The 13,992-nt window shown below is 39.0% G+C and overlaps 1 protein-coding gene and 1 long non-coding RNA gene across 5 annotated transcripts; both read right to left on the bottom strand.

Annotated features, from left to right (window-relative positions):
• Nucleotides 1-210: 210 nt before the first annotated feature.
• LOC143133089 (uncharacterized) lies at nucleotides 211-4,030 on the bottom strand. The gene is made up of 3 exons (XR_012988465.1): nucleotides 3,890-4,030; nucleotides 2,596-2,919; nucleotides 211-323 (listed from the first exon to the last, which is right to left on the bottom strand). It is a non-coding gene; the product is annotated as an uncharacterized LOC143133089 (long non-coding RNA).
• A 692-nt stretch (nucleotides 4,031-4,722) lies between these two features.
• Nucleotides 4,723-12,661, bottom strand: LOC143124872 (polymeric immunoglobulin receptor-like). Of its 4 annotated transcripts, none has more exons than XM_076286553.1 (8): nucleotides 12,478-12,661; nucleotides 11,198-11,512; nucleotides 10,730-11,032; nucleotides 9,972-10,286; nucleotides 7,395-7,496; nucleotides 7,053-7,154; nucleotides 6,920-6,960; nucleotides 4,723-6,197 (listed from the first exon to the last, which is right to left on the bottom strand). In XM_076286553.1, exons 1-8 carry the CDS (start codon nucleotides 12,515-12,517, stop codon nucleotides 5,937-5,939), a joined length of 1,479 nt encoding a protein of 492 aa, XP_076142668.1. In that variant the 5' UTR covers nucleotides 12,518-12,661; the 3' UTR covers nucleotides 4,723-5,936. The 4 variants fall into 4 exon arrangements, with proteins under 4 accessions (XP_076142668.1, XP_076142669.1, XP_076142667.1 ...); XM_076286554.1 differs by having other exon boundaries at nucleotides 7,395-7,424; nucleotides 10,730-11,041; XM_076286552.1 differs by having other exon boundaries at nucleotides 10,730-11,041.
• Between the last annotated feature and the right edge of the window lie 1,331 nt (nucleotides 12,662-13,992).

Below are 13,992 nucleotides of genomic sequence, written 5' to 3' on the forward strand. Positions count from 1 at the left end.
CTGTGTAACGTGAGCGTGACTTGTGTGGTAAAGACTGTGTATTCTTCCGTATCCACTCCACACCAGTACGTCCCTGCGCCACTGACCATGTCAATGTCCAAGGACAGCGTCATCACTGAGTCATCTATGTTGTCCTGCACAGACCATTCGTGTGATTTTGTCACAGTGGTGTTTCCTCGGGTTCTGGAGCCCCTGTCGCAGATAGGACCCCCAGATTGCTTGCAGTATGGGCCGCCCCTTGAGCTCCTTTGGGTATTTGCAGCTAATGCTGACGGCTTGTCCTGCAATAGCTGATTTGTGTACTCTCTTCACAAAAGAACTACCTGCCATTTAGGGATGTAACGATTACCGGTATAATGATAAACCGTGATAAAAATGTTGACGATAACAATTACCATTTTCTTTTGAAATATCATAATTATCACGGTTGATTACCACGGTGTTGAAACCGTGTGTTTAATACTTCCCAGCTTCATCCGAGCCTGCTTTTGACACACAGTAGGCCTGGTACAATGAAGCAAAATTGGTACCCTACTGATTCTGTTGTCTAATTGATGGTTTTAACTGCTATTTGGATTAGGCTACAACTGATTTTAAAAGGCAGAACATTTTCACCGCAAAACTTGCACTGTATCATTTAGCCACTCTGCGTCTTTTTATGTTCGCGTCCACATTAAATCCATTCCACTCACGTTATCAGAAGAACACAGTAGCCTAAAGTTTTATTTCGAACACTTAATTTGGTCTCACTCAGGGTAGGAATTTCACGGCGGCCACGTCGTTGCCCCTTGCCCTTTGGAAATCAGAGGTTTACAGGCCACGGTGGCCTTGGTGCCCTTCTTTTTCAATATTCTGCTTTGCGTCCTACTAATAGCAATTTTCATTTAGCCTATGCCCTGTCAAAATGTTCACAGCGCAAATTAATTTAGTCTTTTACGCAGTGGAGAAAGTGACAGCGCAAGAAAGTAAGTGCGTCTAAATTCACCCATTCTTCTCAGTTGAACTACTCGCGAAGTAGCCTACTCATCACACAGACATCACAAGTATCACATGAAAGAGCTTTTTCTCAGCTTTTAAACGATGTTAGCCGCGAATTGCTGTGGTGAACGGTTCGCGAGAAAAGTAAATAATTCAATTTAATCATAAATTCTACTGAAGGTTTTGCGTCCATCTCCCTACCCATTCCTCTCGGTGCAATACTTCACGAACCTTTCGTTTAACACATGACAAACCATATATCAGAATAAACAGCAGTCCTTACCGAGCACAAAGGTGTAAAGCAGTCCCCTGTACAGTTAGCCGTTCCAGAGTAATCCAGTTTTGAATTTGCAGTAAATTTTGACATGCATGGATGTCTCCAAATTTGGGCTTTACGTTTTACAATGTGTTTAAATTGTTCCACATGATTTCATAACGGGCCAAATACAAAATAAATGTTACAAATATCGCCTAGATATCGGTAAATCAGAGGACAGCTGACTAAGAGTTTGTGAAAGTAGATCACAAAATGCTAAGCATGCATCTAGGCTATTTGAGTTTCTTAAAGCTGAACTGTGCTTAAATTGTTCAATACATGATTTCATAACAAGCCAAATTTAAAATAAATGTTAAATATAGCCTAGATATCTGTAAATATTAGATGATTTGCAGTTCTATGTAATATGTCATGTTTCATGTTTTTGTAATGTTTCATACAGAGATCCAGGTCTACTGCAGTGAATAGGCTATACAACTTTGATCATTTTTATAGCCTACTACTGTATAGTTAACTTTGGCCTTGGTGCCCTAACATGTGGCCTTTGTGCCCTCCACCAAATATGCCCAACTGAAGGCCAAGTGGCCTTGCCCCCAGAATGGTGAAATTCCAAGCCTGGTCTCACTCATTGGATCCAAATAACAGTAATAGCAACCTCCAAGTAATGTTAGGGTAAGTTAAGCTATAAGCACATAGCCAATTAAACATGAACGGGACACTTTTTGAAACTATTTCAGCTTGTGTAGGCCTATCAGTGCTTTCTGAACATATTGAACACACTTTTAAAAATACCGTGATAATACCGAAAACCGTGATAATTTTGGTCACTATAACGGTGAGGTTAAATTTTCATACCGTTACATCCCTACTGCCATTACAGAGTAGAGAGTCATGAAAATATACTGTACACTCAATATGTTTTGTCACTACTACCAAACTCAACTAGCTTGGGTTGCCAATATGAATTAAAACAGATTTTTACAATCTTCTCTCTGTACAAACCATAATAGCTCAATCAGTGACTATGGCCTGGTTTATCCATGTCCTTTTCCTTGAAATTATTACTGTGGTGTTGGGGCATTTCTTTATTTCTAAATGTATTGTGTATTTATCCCAGACAGTGTGTGTGTGTGTCCACACCACATTGGTAATCACTTTCGCCATATGCAGTCAACTACAATGCCTCAAGTTTCTGTGAAAATGGTGGTTCCTGTGTTTACTTACATCACTGCTGTTTGTGAAAACGTACACATTTCATATGATGACATTAATCAAAGTGTATAATATTTTTTTTTATTTATTTATTTATTTTAACCATGTCATAGCACAACATTTCTCACCATCCTTGATGTCCAAATGGACTTTTCTGTAATCGTCAAGGTGTCCTTGTTTGTCCATAGCACATTGGTAATCCCCCTTATCATCGGCCACCAGGTCTTTGATGAACACCCACACGAATCGCCCAGTGGTATTGTCATAAAGAGAGAAGCGGCCATCACTTGCCCACTGGTTCTTAAGGTCAGTCTTTACCTTATCAACACATGTAAATCCACGTGACCCCAAACAGAAATATTTCTTGTTGCTCTCATATTCAGGTTTGTAGTCACATTTCATGCTGACGGCTGCTCCCGTATACCCTGTCACAGTGACCCCATCAACAGCATCTATATATCATATAATAAAGTGTATCAATCAAACTATAAGGTAGAAATATGACAAAAGGTGTGTTGATTTACAGGAAACAAGAACTGCTTTGCATCATCAAAGTTGAGGTGTCATTTGTAACGCGTCTGTCATCTGTATATTTGGAGTTTTTATAGAGCATCTATAGTATCATGCTGTAACTATAGTATAATGCTGTAACATGCTCAAAATATGTGGCCTCCCCACTCCCAATTTACCAGTCTTACACTGCCATCACTCACCAAAGGACCATAGGACATAGCACATGATGCCTTCCACCCCCCGCCCCCATCACTCACGGTTTGGTAAAAATTCCATCCCATCTGCCATCACCGCTCTCAATAATCTGCCATCACCTCTCAATAATCTGCCATCACCACTCTCAATAATCTGCCATCACCGCTATCAATAATCTGCCATCACCTCTCAACAATCTGCCATCGCCGCTCTCAATAATCTGCCATCACCACTCTCAATAATCTGCCATCGCCGCTCTCAATAATCTGCCATCACCACTCTCAATAATCTGCCATCACCGCTATCAACAATCTGCCATCGTCACTCTCAATAATCTGGCGAGGAGGTAATGGTGTCTATGTTTGTGTTTTTTTTTTGCTTGTGTAATTTGTTTGTGTAAACTTGTCTTCTTGTTAAATGTGATTATAGACAGCGTCAACAAATTTCCCCCTGGAGACAATAAAGTTTGAATCTGAATCATCGTGTCAGACTGTCAATTACATGACAATGTTATCAGAGGACAGGAAGAAGAAATGTGAGTCAGTGACATCAAGTTCCACAAATGTGTATATTAGAAGTTGTGATAAAACATATTGCACTGACAAGATTAGCTCATGCTTGGACAAGTGCCTGTAGGCTAGACAGTGCATTGTTAAACTACATTGTCTGTCTGTGATTAAATATAAATTTATATTATTTAGTCAGAATTCTTACCTGAGGTCATTACGAGTGACAGGACAAGAAGGGTCATCATTCTGAGACGAAGTCCACAGTTGTTCCGTGACTCATTTGATGCAGAGTTTGTAGCTGGCGATCTCATGGTTTGTATGTATTCAATGTCTGTAGATTATGTGTTCTTCAAATGCCTGCAACATCTATCCTTTTTTTGTGTGCATGCTGTGGTTTAGTGACTTCCTCTGCACTGCAGTACCAGCACCAGAGATCTAATCTAGCTCTTTTCCGGCACTTTCCTACAAATAGGCCTCAACCAGAAAGGGGAAGTGACTTAAAACTATAGTTACTATAGTAATAATTAAAGTTCATAAACATGCTTGTAATAATAACTAGTAAACTAGTAATAATAAAAGTCCATAAACATGCTTGTGTTTGAATATGAATGTGTTGGCTCATGTGTTTGAAAAGAGATATGTTGATAAAATTCAGAAAAGGGATATGTTGGTAAAAGAAGTAAATAGAACCTGAGATTGTTAAAATATCTGAACCTCATCTTCAATATAATCTTAATGGCAATGGTGTCACTCACTGCCACGTAAACTGCTAGTCTGATTACAGTCAGCCTTGGACTAATGACTGTGGCCCACATGTTTCACATTTTAATTAGTCTTTTTATTGTTGCTGTTGTTGCCCATTATGTAAAATTAATTAACCTTAATTGTAAGGCACTTTGGTACAACTCAATGGCACTGTAATACTGTCTTCCCACCACTAGGAAGTGGATGTGTATCTTGCGAGTGTTAGACACGAGGTTACACACAAGTCTCTGGCGGACAGGAAACAGAACAGATACTAGACAAAATGCCTCAATGTACTGTAAAAAAGGGAAAATGTTTATTTTATTTCAAGATAGAAATTACAGAGTAAGAAACAACTAAGAAAGTAACAAATATGATGCATGGCCACGGTCTAAATACAGAGCCTTGTAGGACTTTACATTTTCTCATTCAGGTAACTCACTGCCACCTGCATTAGCTGGTGACCTTTCATTGTAAAATTACATTACATTACATTACATTAACATTCAACAGCATGTATACGCCCCAGTAACAGTATACTGTATATAGTAATATAATAGGAATGTAGAAAATCTACAATGGAAATGCTAACACTAACATTCAACAATAAAAAAACAAACAAAAATAAAATAAATTAAAGGTATTGAAAATGCTAAACATTGTCCTGCTAAAAGAAAAAAAATGGTTAGAAACCAGCTGCTAGCTGGTTTTAGCTGGTCTTTGCTGGTTTTCTTCCAGGTCTTGCTGGTCTTTGCTGGTGGGTTGCTGGTTGACATTGTTGCTGTAAGGTGGTCATGCTGGTTTTCTAGAATGACCAACATAACCTGGCATGGCCAGTTAAACCAGCAATGTAAGACCAGCAACACCAGCTAAAATAACCAGTTTGAGGTGGTGCGACAAGCAAAAACAGCTGAGTTACCACTGTAAGCTGGGTGAACCAGCTACTGCTACACAATCAAAACTCTTGCAGAAACATATATCTTCAGCTGGTCATCATTCATCGGGTGGTCCATTAAGCTGGTCAACAAGCTGGTCAACCAACAAACCACCTTAAGCTAGTCATGCTGTTTTTTTTATTATTATTATTGAAACAACAAGAGAAATTATGGAATATGTAAATTGTAGCTATGCATTTTGCAAATATAAAATGTTTTAGTGCGTTTATGTTGGTGCCATTGTGCGGAAGGGTGCGCTGATGTTAGCGCCGGTGTGTTGTGTGCAGTGTGTGGGGCATTCATGTTGGTTCTGATGTGTGGTGTGCAGTGTGTGGGGCATTCATGTTGGTTCTGATGTGTGGTGTGCAGTGTGTGGGGCACTCATGTTGGTTCTGATGTGTGGTGTGCAGTGTGTGGGGCATTCGTGTTGGTTCTGATGTGTGGTGTGCAGTGTGTGGGGCACTCATGTTGGTTCTGGTGTGTGGTGTGCAGTGTGTGGGGCACTCATGTTGGTTCTGGTGTGTGGTGTGCAGTGTGTGGGGCATTCATGTTGGTTCTGGTGTGTGGTGTGCTTTACTGGTCTGAACTAGTCCTGGAGTACTCACAGTTTCCCTGTCTGAAAGCAATGGCCGCTGTGTTCGGGCCTTCACCAAAACTCACTGCAGAGTAGCCCATGTCAGTGCAAGGGTTTGTGGGTAACGTAGCAGTGGAGTATGTAAGGTCATCAGAGGGCATTGTGGGTAATTGAGCTGTGGCATACACAGTGTTGGTTTCTGGGAGAGATGGATTATGGGTATCTTTAATCTCTTCATACATGCAGTCCGGCTGAGGAACCTGATTGGAAGAAACAAAGCAAAGAACATCAAAAGTGACTTAAGATACACACAGTATTAGTTTTGGGTGTTTTTCAGAGGGACCTGGCGACCTTCTCAAAGTAAATGGTAACACTAAAACAAGGGGCTAAATTAAGATTTTTGGAGGAAAAGATCAAGCAGTCTGCCGAGAGACCTGTCCAAATAGATGGCATTGGACCATTAAATTACACAGCGATACAAAAGATACAGCCAAACAAGGCAATAAATGGTTAACAGAAAACCATAACAACATTTAAGAGAAGCCCAGCCAGAGTCCAGACCTCACTTTCAAAAAAGTGAGCACAAGGCCAGAATGATGGCAAATAATTGTTCCTGCCTCAAAACCCAGATTGCTGCTAAAAAGGTGTGGTTGTGGGGACATGGTAGCTATTATAATAATCATGTTGAGAGCTGTGATGTCAAATGAAGATGTTTCCATTGATTATTTAAAAAGGAAATTAATATTTTTTCATAAAATTGCTAAAAAAGATGAAAATGCTTATTTTTCTGAATCCATGTTTCTACCACATTTTCTTACAACCTTTTGGCCATCCTTGATATCATTGCCTTTATAATCCATACTGTTGGATCAACTAATAACTTATAACCGACCAAACTGGATACTCAAACCTAAGAGTGGATGTCAGGTTAGAGCAATTGGACAGTCAAACAAAGGAAATGTTTCCACTTATAAACACTTACCTGGCTGTTTCTTCTGGTGTTTGTATCGTTGGATGGAAGTTCTGTTGGTGAAAAAAACAGAAGAGTGAGTGAGAGAGAGATACATCTATTGATGTGAATACAGTTCTCTGTTCTGGCATGGGGTGTACCTCACCTTGTGTCCTGTTTCTTTTGTGCCTGTAAAGCAGGAACACTGCAGTTGCCACTACGACCACCACAACAATCAGAGACACAGAGAGGATCATGGGACTGGAACCTAACAAAACACAGACAGTAGAACTTAGTGGGCAGTCTGTTTCATATATGTACAGTTTGTCCCGCTTATGCTATATCTATGAGATATGACACTTATAGTTAATATACATTAATATTGTGACATTTGTTCCCTGAATAAAAGCCTAGTACATTTTGCAGACACATTGTATTCTGTGTATGTGAGTGGAGACAGAACACTGTCCCTGTGTTACGCAAGCTGACCAAAATAAGCAGTCTTTACCAGGAGATGTTGAGTTGGTGACTGGAGTCACTGGGGACATGGATGCCGGAGATGATGGCCACGTGGTTGATTTGTCAGGAATATGAGTCACATTAGTAGATGCTGGTATTCAAATGTCATTTCACATTTTCAAAGGTCCAAAATGAGACAAACAAGCTCAAGTCAGAGACTGCATTATTACAATCAGTCTATGATGGGAATATACATTGGAATGATTTGACAGAGTATACCAGCTTCCCTGACAAGCCAAGATCTAGATTTAAAATTGTCTTTATTCAAGTCTTGGATTAGGACATACTCAATGTAAACAAGCCCATAGTGTTCAATCTGCACAATGATAAACATCATGGGGTGCAATCATGTCCTACAAGTTTGAGAAGCAGGCTTGCAACCCTGGGCCAGTAGGAAACATAACAAACTGCAATTTCACCTCCCTCATCATCCATGGCCTTGAGCAAACCACAAACTGCACTACTACCACCTAGAGTTTGTGTTATCACTGCTCTTACTGTGTTTGTGATCCCTGAGTATAGGATAGGTCAAATATTGAGGAGTTAATCCATGCCAAATCAACAGATTTTAGAAAATATTCCCATCTTAGCACCTTTTTTTTCTTCATACATGTACAACAACTGTACAAGGTTTACATTGTAAGGTTGTATCTACTTCTTTTTTTTTTAGAATGACTATTTGAAGTTATTTGTGTCATCACTGAATGATTTATGCTAGATTCTTGAAATTTTCAGGGAATATTCTACACTGTTAACTGTCTTTAACTTGTAAATAATACTGTTATACAGTTACTGTCAAATATTTGCCAAGCTATGACTTGCTGAACATTTCATTTATGAAAAATGTAAGTATGTTTTTCCCCCTTTGACAATGAATCCCATCAAATATTTTGAATCTATTTATATAATACTACTGTTTAGTACTTTCTTACCAATTATTGCATTTACCACAAAACAACAATCATAGCACTGGATAGAACATGTTTTGAATAGTATATTCACAAAATGGTGTGTTGGTACCTTGACTCAAATTATATTAATTAAACATTGTTTTCATGGCTGAGGGTGATTGTTTTTTTTTTTTCTGGCTTCCTATTTTATTTATTATTATTTATTTATTTTCTTATACCATGCGGTTTTGTTTACATAGCCTTAATCCCTCATCTAGGTTTTGTGAAATACCCCACAGCTTTTGCAGTGTAAACAAAACAATACATAGTATAAACAAACAAATGTCCACAGCAACCATCGTAACAGACAATCACCCATTGCTGTGAAAACCAGGTTTGATGCCTTCACTAATATAGCTTGAGTTAAGGTACTCAATATTTTAAGATAAGGAACTCAATATTTTGTGCATTTGCTAATTGAAACAAATTGTTTTTAGTGTTATGATTGTTTGTAGACATTGTCATACACAAAATACACAATGATCAGAGGGTTATTTCAGAAAACCTAGATAAGGGATTAAGTTGGGATTTTTGGTTATCCTGGCTGAATTTATCCTTGTCTTGACTTAGTTAATTGTAATGTTAATTATGTTGTATTTTTTGGTTCAGCCAGCTGCCATTCAAATCATGTGAATTTGTTAAGAGCTTTATTCCATTTAATATACTATTTGCTAAATGTGTTTACTCGCAAAACACAACAGATTGTCTGCCTAATACAATATGATTGTCATTTTATAGCCTTATAATAATTGGTAACATTTCACTTGAAGGTATCTACATAAGATTGAAATGATATTGTCATAACTTGTCATGACAAAAAACAAATGACACTAATTCTAAACCTAACTTGTCATGACAAAAACCAAATGACACTTGACAGAAGCGAGTGACAGAAGCGATGTCACACATTTTTATGTCATTGTTTATAATGTTTATGACACATTCATGACAGTGTCATGTCACTCTTATGTAGATAACTTCAAGTAAAGTGTAACATAATAGGTAATAATTAACATACCGGTACTTGCTGTTTGCTCCTTTTGTTGATAGACGTTTGATGAATATCCTACTAGTTGATTGGAAATGGAGAGCATTTAAAGGTTTCAAAGGTGTTTTCAACAAATTTGGTTATATAATATAAGATAATATAAAGGCATATCATGCTATGTGCATCTTTGCAGTGGCAAGCGCTTTCTTAATGACCTCCCGTGTCGAGATAGGGAAAGCACTCACACGTCGGTGCATACGTAACTTTGAATTCACTTGGTCCACCATGCTTACCCTCCCTATTTTACAGATATAGCCATGTTTCCCCATTCAAAAAAAAAAAAAAACTTTACTTCATTATTAGTCTGTATCAAAAGCGGTTGTTCACTTTGTGTGAAGGACGCTATTTTCATCATCTTTTTTTTATATCAACCCTGTTTTTTAGGAGAAAACACACCAGATTTGACAGTCGTTCCTACTCATCCTGTATTGGTATTAATGAAATGTGTTCAGGGTGACCAGACAACACTATGTCAAGCCTCGCTTTATCACTTAACTTGGATTTCTTAATTCTGCCTTTGTGAAATCCATAGTGAGCCTTTAAGAAACATGAGGGGGTAAGAACTCACCTTTGTTGACCTCCAGTCTGACCACAGTCTTTCTTTCTCCTTCGACCTCCCCACACCAGTATATCCCAGAATCCTCTGCTCTTAAGTCAGTGATGGTCACATTGAAGGTTCTGGCAGAAGATTCAGGCTGAAGATTCTTGTCTTCTTTTAAAATGTATCTGCCCTGGTTAGGAGCTAGTGATGACACCAGAAAATCTTCAAACTTACAGCCAGCGTCTTTTGCTCGGCAAAAGTACTTGAATTTAGTTTCGCTGGTCTGAACCTTTTGATACTTGCAGGTGATGATGACAGACTTTCCCTCATCACTTACCACCACTGTGAAATGTAAAGGACATTACCAATAACTACAACAATAATTAAAGCTTCTATATTATTTTATTTCTTTAATATTTGAGAGACAGAGCACATGATAGCATATGTTGAGCATATGTTGTTCCACTATATACAGTAGGGTACAATCCTGGTGTCAGAGTAAAAGCATTTGGTTTTCCATCTTCCACCTGTGGAAAATCCAGAGGCCCTGGACTTAAGGGCCATTCACACCAGGAACAATCACTATAAAGATAACTATAACTATATTGATAAAGGCGTCCACTCTGGCCACCAATAAGGAAAGTCTCTCCTTGTGTTGATGAATGTGATGGGTAACATTTGATGGATTCCTTAGGAGAAAGCCTTGTACACGTGTGGATTTGCAGTATTTGTTTGTACTGTAGCTATTTTTGTGTCTGTTTGTTTGTTGTTTCTTTGTCACTTACCTTCTCTGACAAGTAACTCCTGCTCAGTGGTTACAATATTTACTCCAGTAATGACTGCACAAGAGTACTTCCCAGAATACTCAGCTTTCAGTCCTCTGACGGTCACACTGAATACCCTGGCAGCGGTGTCGTCATACAGAGTCTCATTTCCATTTTTAGCCTGAGTCTGCCCTTGTTCAGATTTAATCAGACAGTTTGTTCCGCTGTTATCACATGTCCCCTTACAGAGGCACTTGCTGTAATTCTGATAGCCCTCTGCATATGGACATCTGAATGTTGCTGAATCTCCAACATCTCCAATGACTGGATTCACTTTTAACAAGATAGATAGATAAATAGATAGATAGACAGATAGACAGTTAGATAGATAGAAAGGAAATGCGGAAAGAACACTTAAAAAGTAAGTAAAAAGTACACTTTAGTATAGTAGTTTCTAGTTTTACAGGTTCTCACTCCAAAAGAGCCTACCCTGTATGTGGACTTCCATGAGCAGGTCTGGTGTGTCTGATGGTGATGCTCCTCCAGCTGCACACCAGTACACTCCTGTGTCCTCCCCAGTCAGGTTAGTCATGGTCACCAGGAAGTCTCTGTCCTGTTTATGGTCAGTCAGGTTCAGTCTCTGAGATGTTGGCTGTCTGCTCTCTTCATCGGATACAATGATGTCACATCCTGTACCCCTGCAGAAGTACTTGTGTCTGTCTACATACTGTGCATCATATGGACATTTGATGGTAACTACTCCAGCAGGAGGTCCAGTTTCCTTTTTGATAACCTTACAATAACCTATAAAACCCCAAAACACAAATTCCATTCATTGTCATAAATGATTCATCACAGTAAAAAGGTCACACATGTATGGCTGGATTCAGATCTACTCTGCTTGTATGGACTATTTTGATTCCATATACAGTACATGTGTTCAGTCAAGAACACATGTTGAGTCGTAGAGAGACTGGGCCAATGATGGCACTTAGCAGGAAGCTGGGAAGGGAAACCCCCGTTATGGCAAGTCTCGATGACAGCTCGAAATTGACAGGCTCATACGGGCCAAAAGGCAACTTAAAGGAACATGCCAACTCTTATGGGAAATTAGCTTGTTTGCCGTCAGCTCCCAGTTAGACAAGAGGATACATACATTTCTCTTATCTGTGTGTGCAATAACCTAGTGTGACACCATTGGGCTAGCTTTTCATAATTCACTGGAAGTGGTTTACACCATTTAGACTATAGATAAACAGAGTTATAGGCTAAATGGTGTAACTCAAAGAAGGTAAATTAGCTATTTTTTCCATTAAGAAACAAGCAAGCAGAGAGGGACTAGTGAGAAGGTATTAGTGTGTGATTGATATGCAGGCAGTGATGAACATATTACTGGTTTCTAGAACTTCTCTTGTGGAACTCAAACTCTTCTCAACTCATATCCACCTCAGTCAGAATTGGACTACACAACATACTCATAGACTGTATTTATCTGTATACTTTGTTAAATAACATGGTTATGGTTATAGTATTAACAGACACGTAAAGGCCAAATCAAAATGAAAGATAACCAAATATAACCTCATTGAGGTGACATGACATGACATTTATTGGTTTACTTCACCACCCTGTTATGTGTGTTCACTCAAAGTCAACGAGCACCACAAAACCAGAAAACGGAACCAATGTAGGTTGGCCATGTGTAGCCCAGAGTGTCAAATGTTGAAACAAGTCTCGACCCATAATTCATTAAAAATGAGGTGACTTACATGAGATCAGGTAGATAAGAAGTACGATGAGGTTCTTCATTGTGGATTTAGGTCAAGAAGATCCAACCTGACGTGTGATAGAGCAGCTGTGTGTTCACAAGGCAGCTGTGTGTTCACAAGGGCCCCTGCAAACTGTGCCGTGTGCTTTGTAGCAAGAGGCACTGGCAATCAACGTGAAACTGGACGTTTCTTTTTTATGCTCTGTTTCTGTTTGAGGTCTGAGCACTTCCTGTGTATTTCAGAGTTGCCAAGTTCTGTCATCTCTGCCTCTGTCACCTCTTGCACAAAAACGAGAGAGAGAGGAGAGAGATAGAAAAGAGGAAGAGAGAACGAGACAGAGAAGAAAAAACCGAGTGAGCGTATGTGTGTCAGAGAGGGAGCGAGAGATTCAGATTTAAAAAAAAGAGTGTGTGAGAGAGAGAGCACGCGTCCAAAAGACAGTGTTATAGACCTCTCCTGTAAATCGAAAACAACTTCTCCTGTTTAACCTACCTCTGGCATGTTGCCTCACAGAACTTATACTGAGAAGAAATAAAACAAATCTTTATAGATATTATGAGAAGATACAGTATCAAGCTACGACACTTCAAACCCAATGAAATGTTTTGTTGTAATGGATGATGATGAGGGCAGATGGCTGATCTTCAATTCTTGGTCTCTTGTTTCCGGTCTGTTTCATTTATATACTTATTTGAATTTGTCAATGTCAACAGTCTTCAACTCTGTTAGGCTTCAATTTTTGGACTGCCTGTTTACATATACGTTTCACAGTGGCCCATATCAGACAACTGTGTTTACATGGTTCACTAATTAGCTTAACCACTAAGACAACCTACAGTACATGCATACCAGAGGGATTTTGGTCACAGATATGAAAACAAACATACAAACGACACTGCAGAATCATGGAATAACACAAGCTTGCATTATTAAGCTATTTCAATGGTCAGGAAAATAGTCCGCAAAATAGGCCACCGGTTTTTATTTTAACACCAAATAGAAAGTACAGCTTTACCATTTTCATTTTAATTCCACTGTTCTGTCAGTTGTGCATGTGGAAATAGCATTATGTGTAATGTAAATGCGAAGAGGTAAAAGATTGTGGGCATTTTCAGCAATGTCCAAGTTGTTGCATCAAGGCCTGCCTGTGTAAAGGCAGCCTTACAGAAACACTTCTCTGGAGTAGAAGAGCCGGTGGTGATGTCACAGCCACTTCAACTTGGTAGAATAACTTTTTTACAGTTTGTTTTTGTCTGGGTAATACACACACACACATACACTACGGATACCCATAGTACGTCACATAGATGTTGACTTTAGTGTAACTAATACATAATGACAGTTGGCACAGACACAAGACACATGACATACTTATGATGAGGAGATGACGTTATATCATGTGGATGTCTATTTGTGTCTTTGGTTGTTAGATGCTAGCAGGATCAGTATTTTTGCCAGTTTTCTGTGGATGAAGCTATCTCTCTCTCTCAAAGGAACAAGTGTTGTGAATTACTT

The sequence above is a fragment of the Alosa pseudoharengus genome, unplaced genomic scaffold (assembly GCF_046254945.1).
Source record: "Alosa pseudoharengus isolate Yale_2024_CS ecotype anadromous, Long Island Sound unplaced genomic scaffold, YU_APseudo_1.1 YU_APseudo_1.1_scf_1, whole genome shotgun sequence".
Taxonomy (NCBI): Eukaryota; Metazoa; Chordata; class Actinopteri; order Clupeiformes; family Clupeidae; genus Alosa; species Alosa pseudoharengus.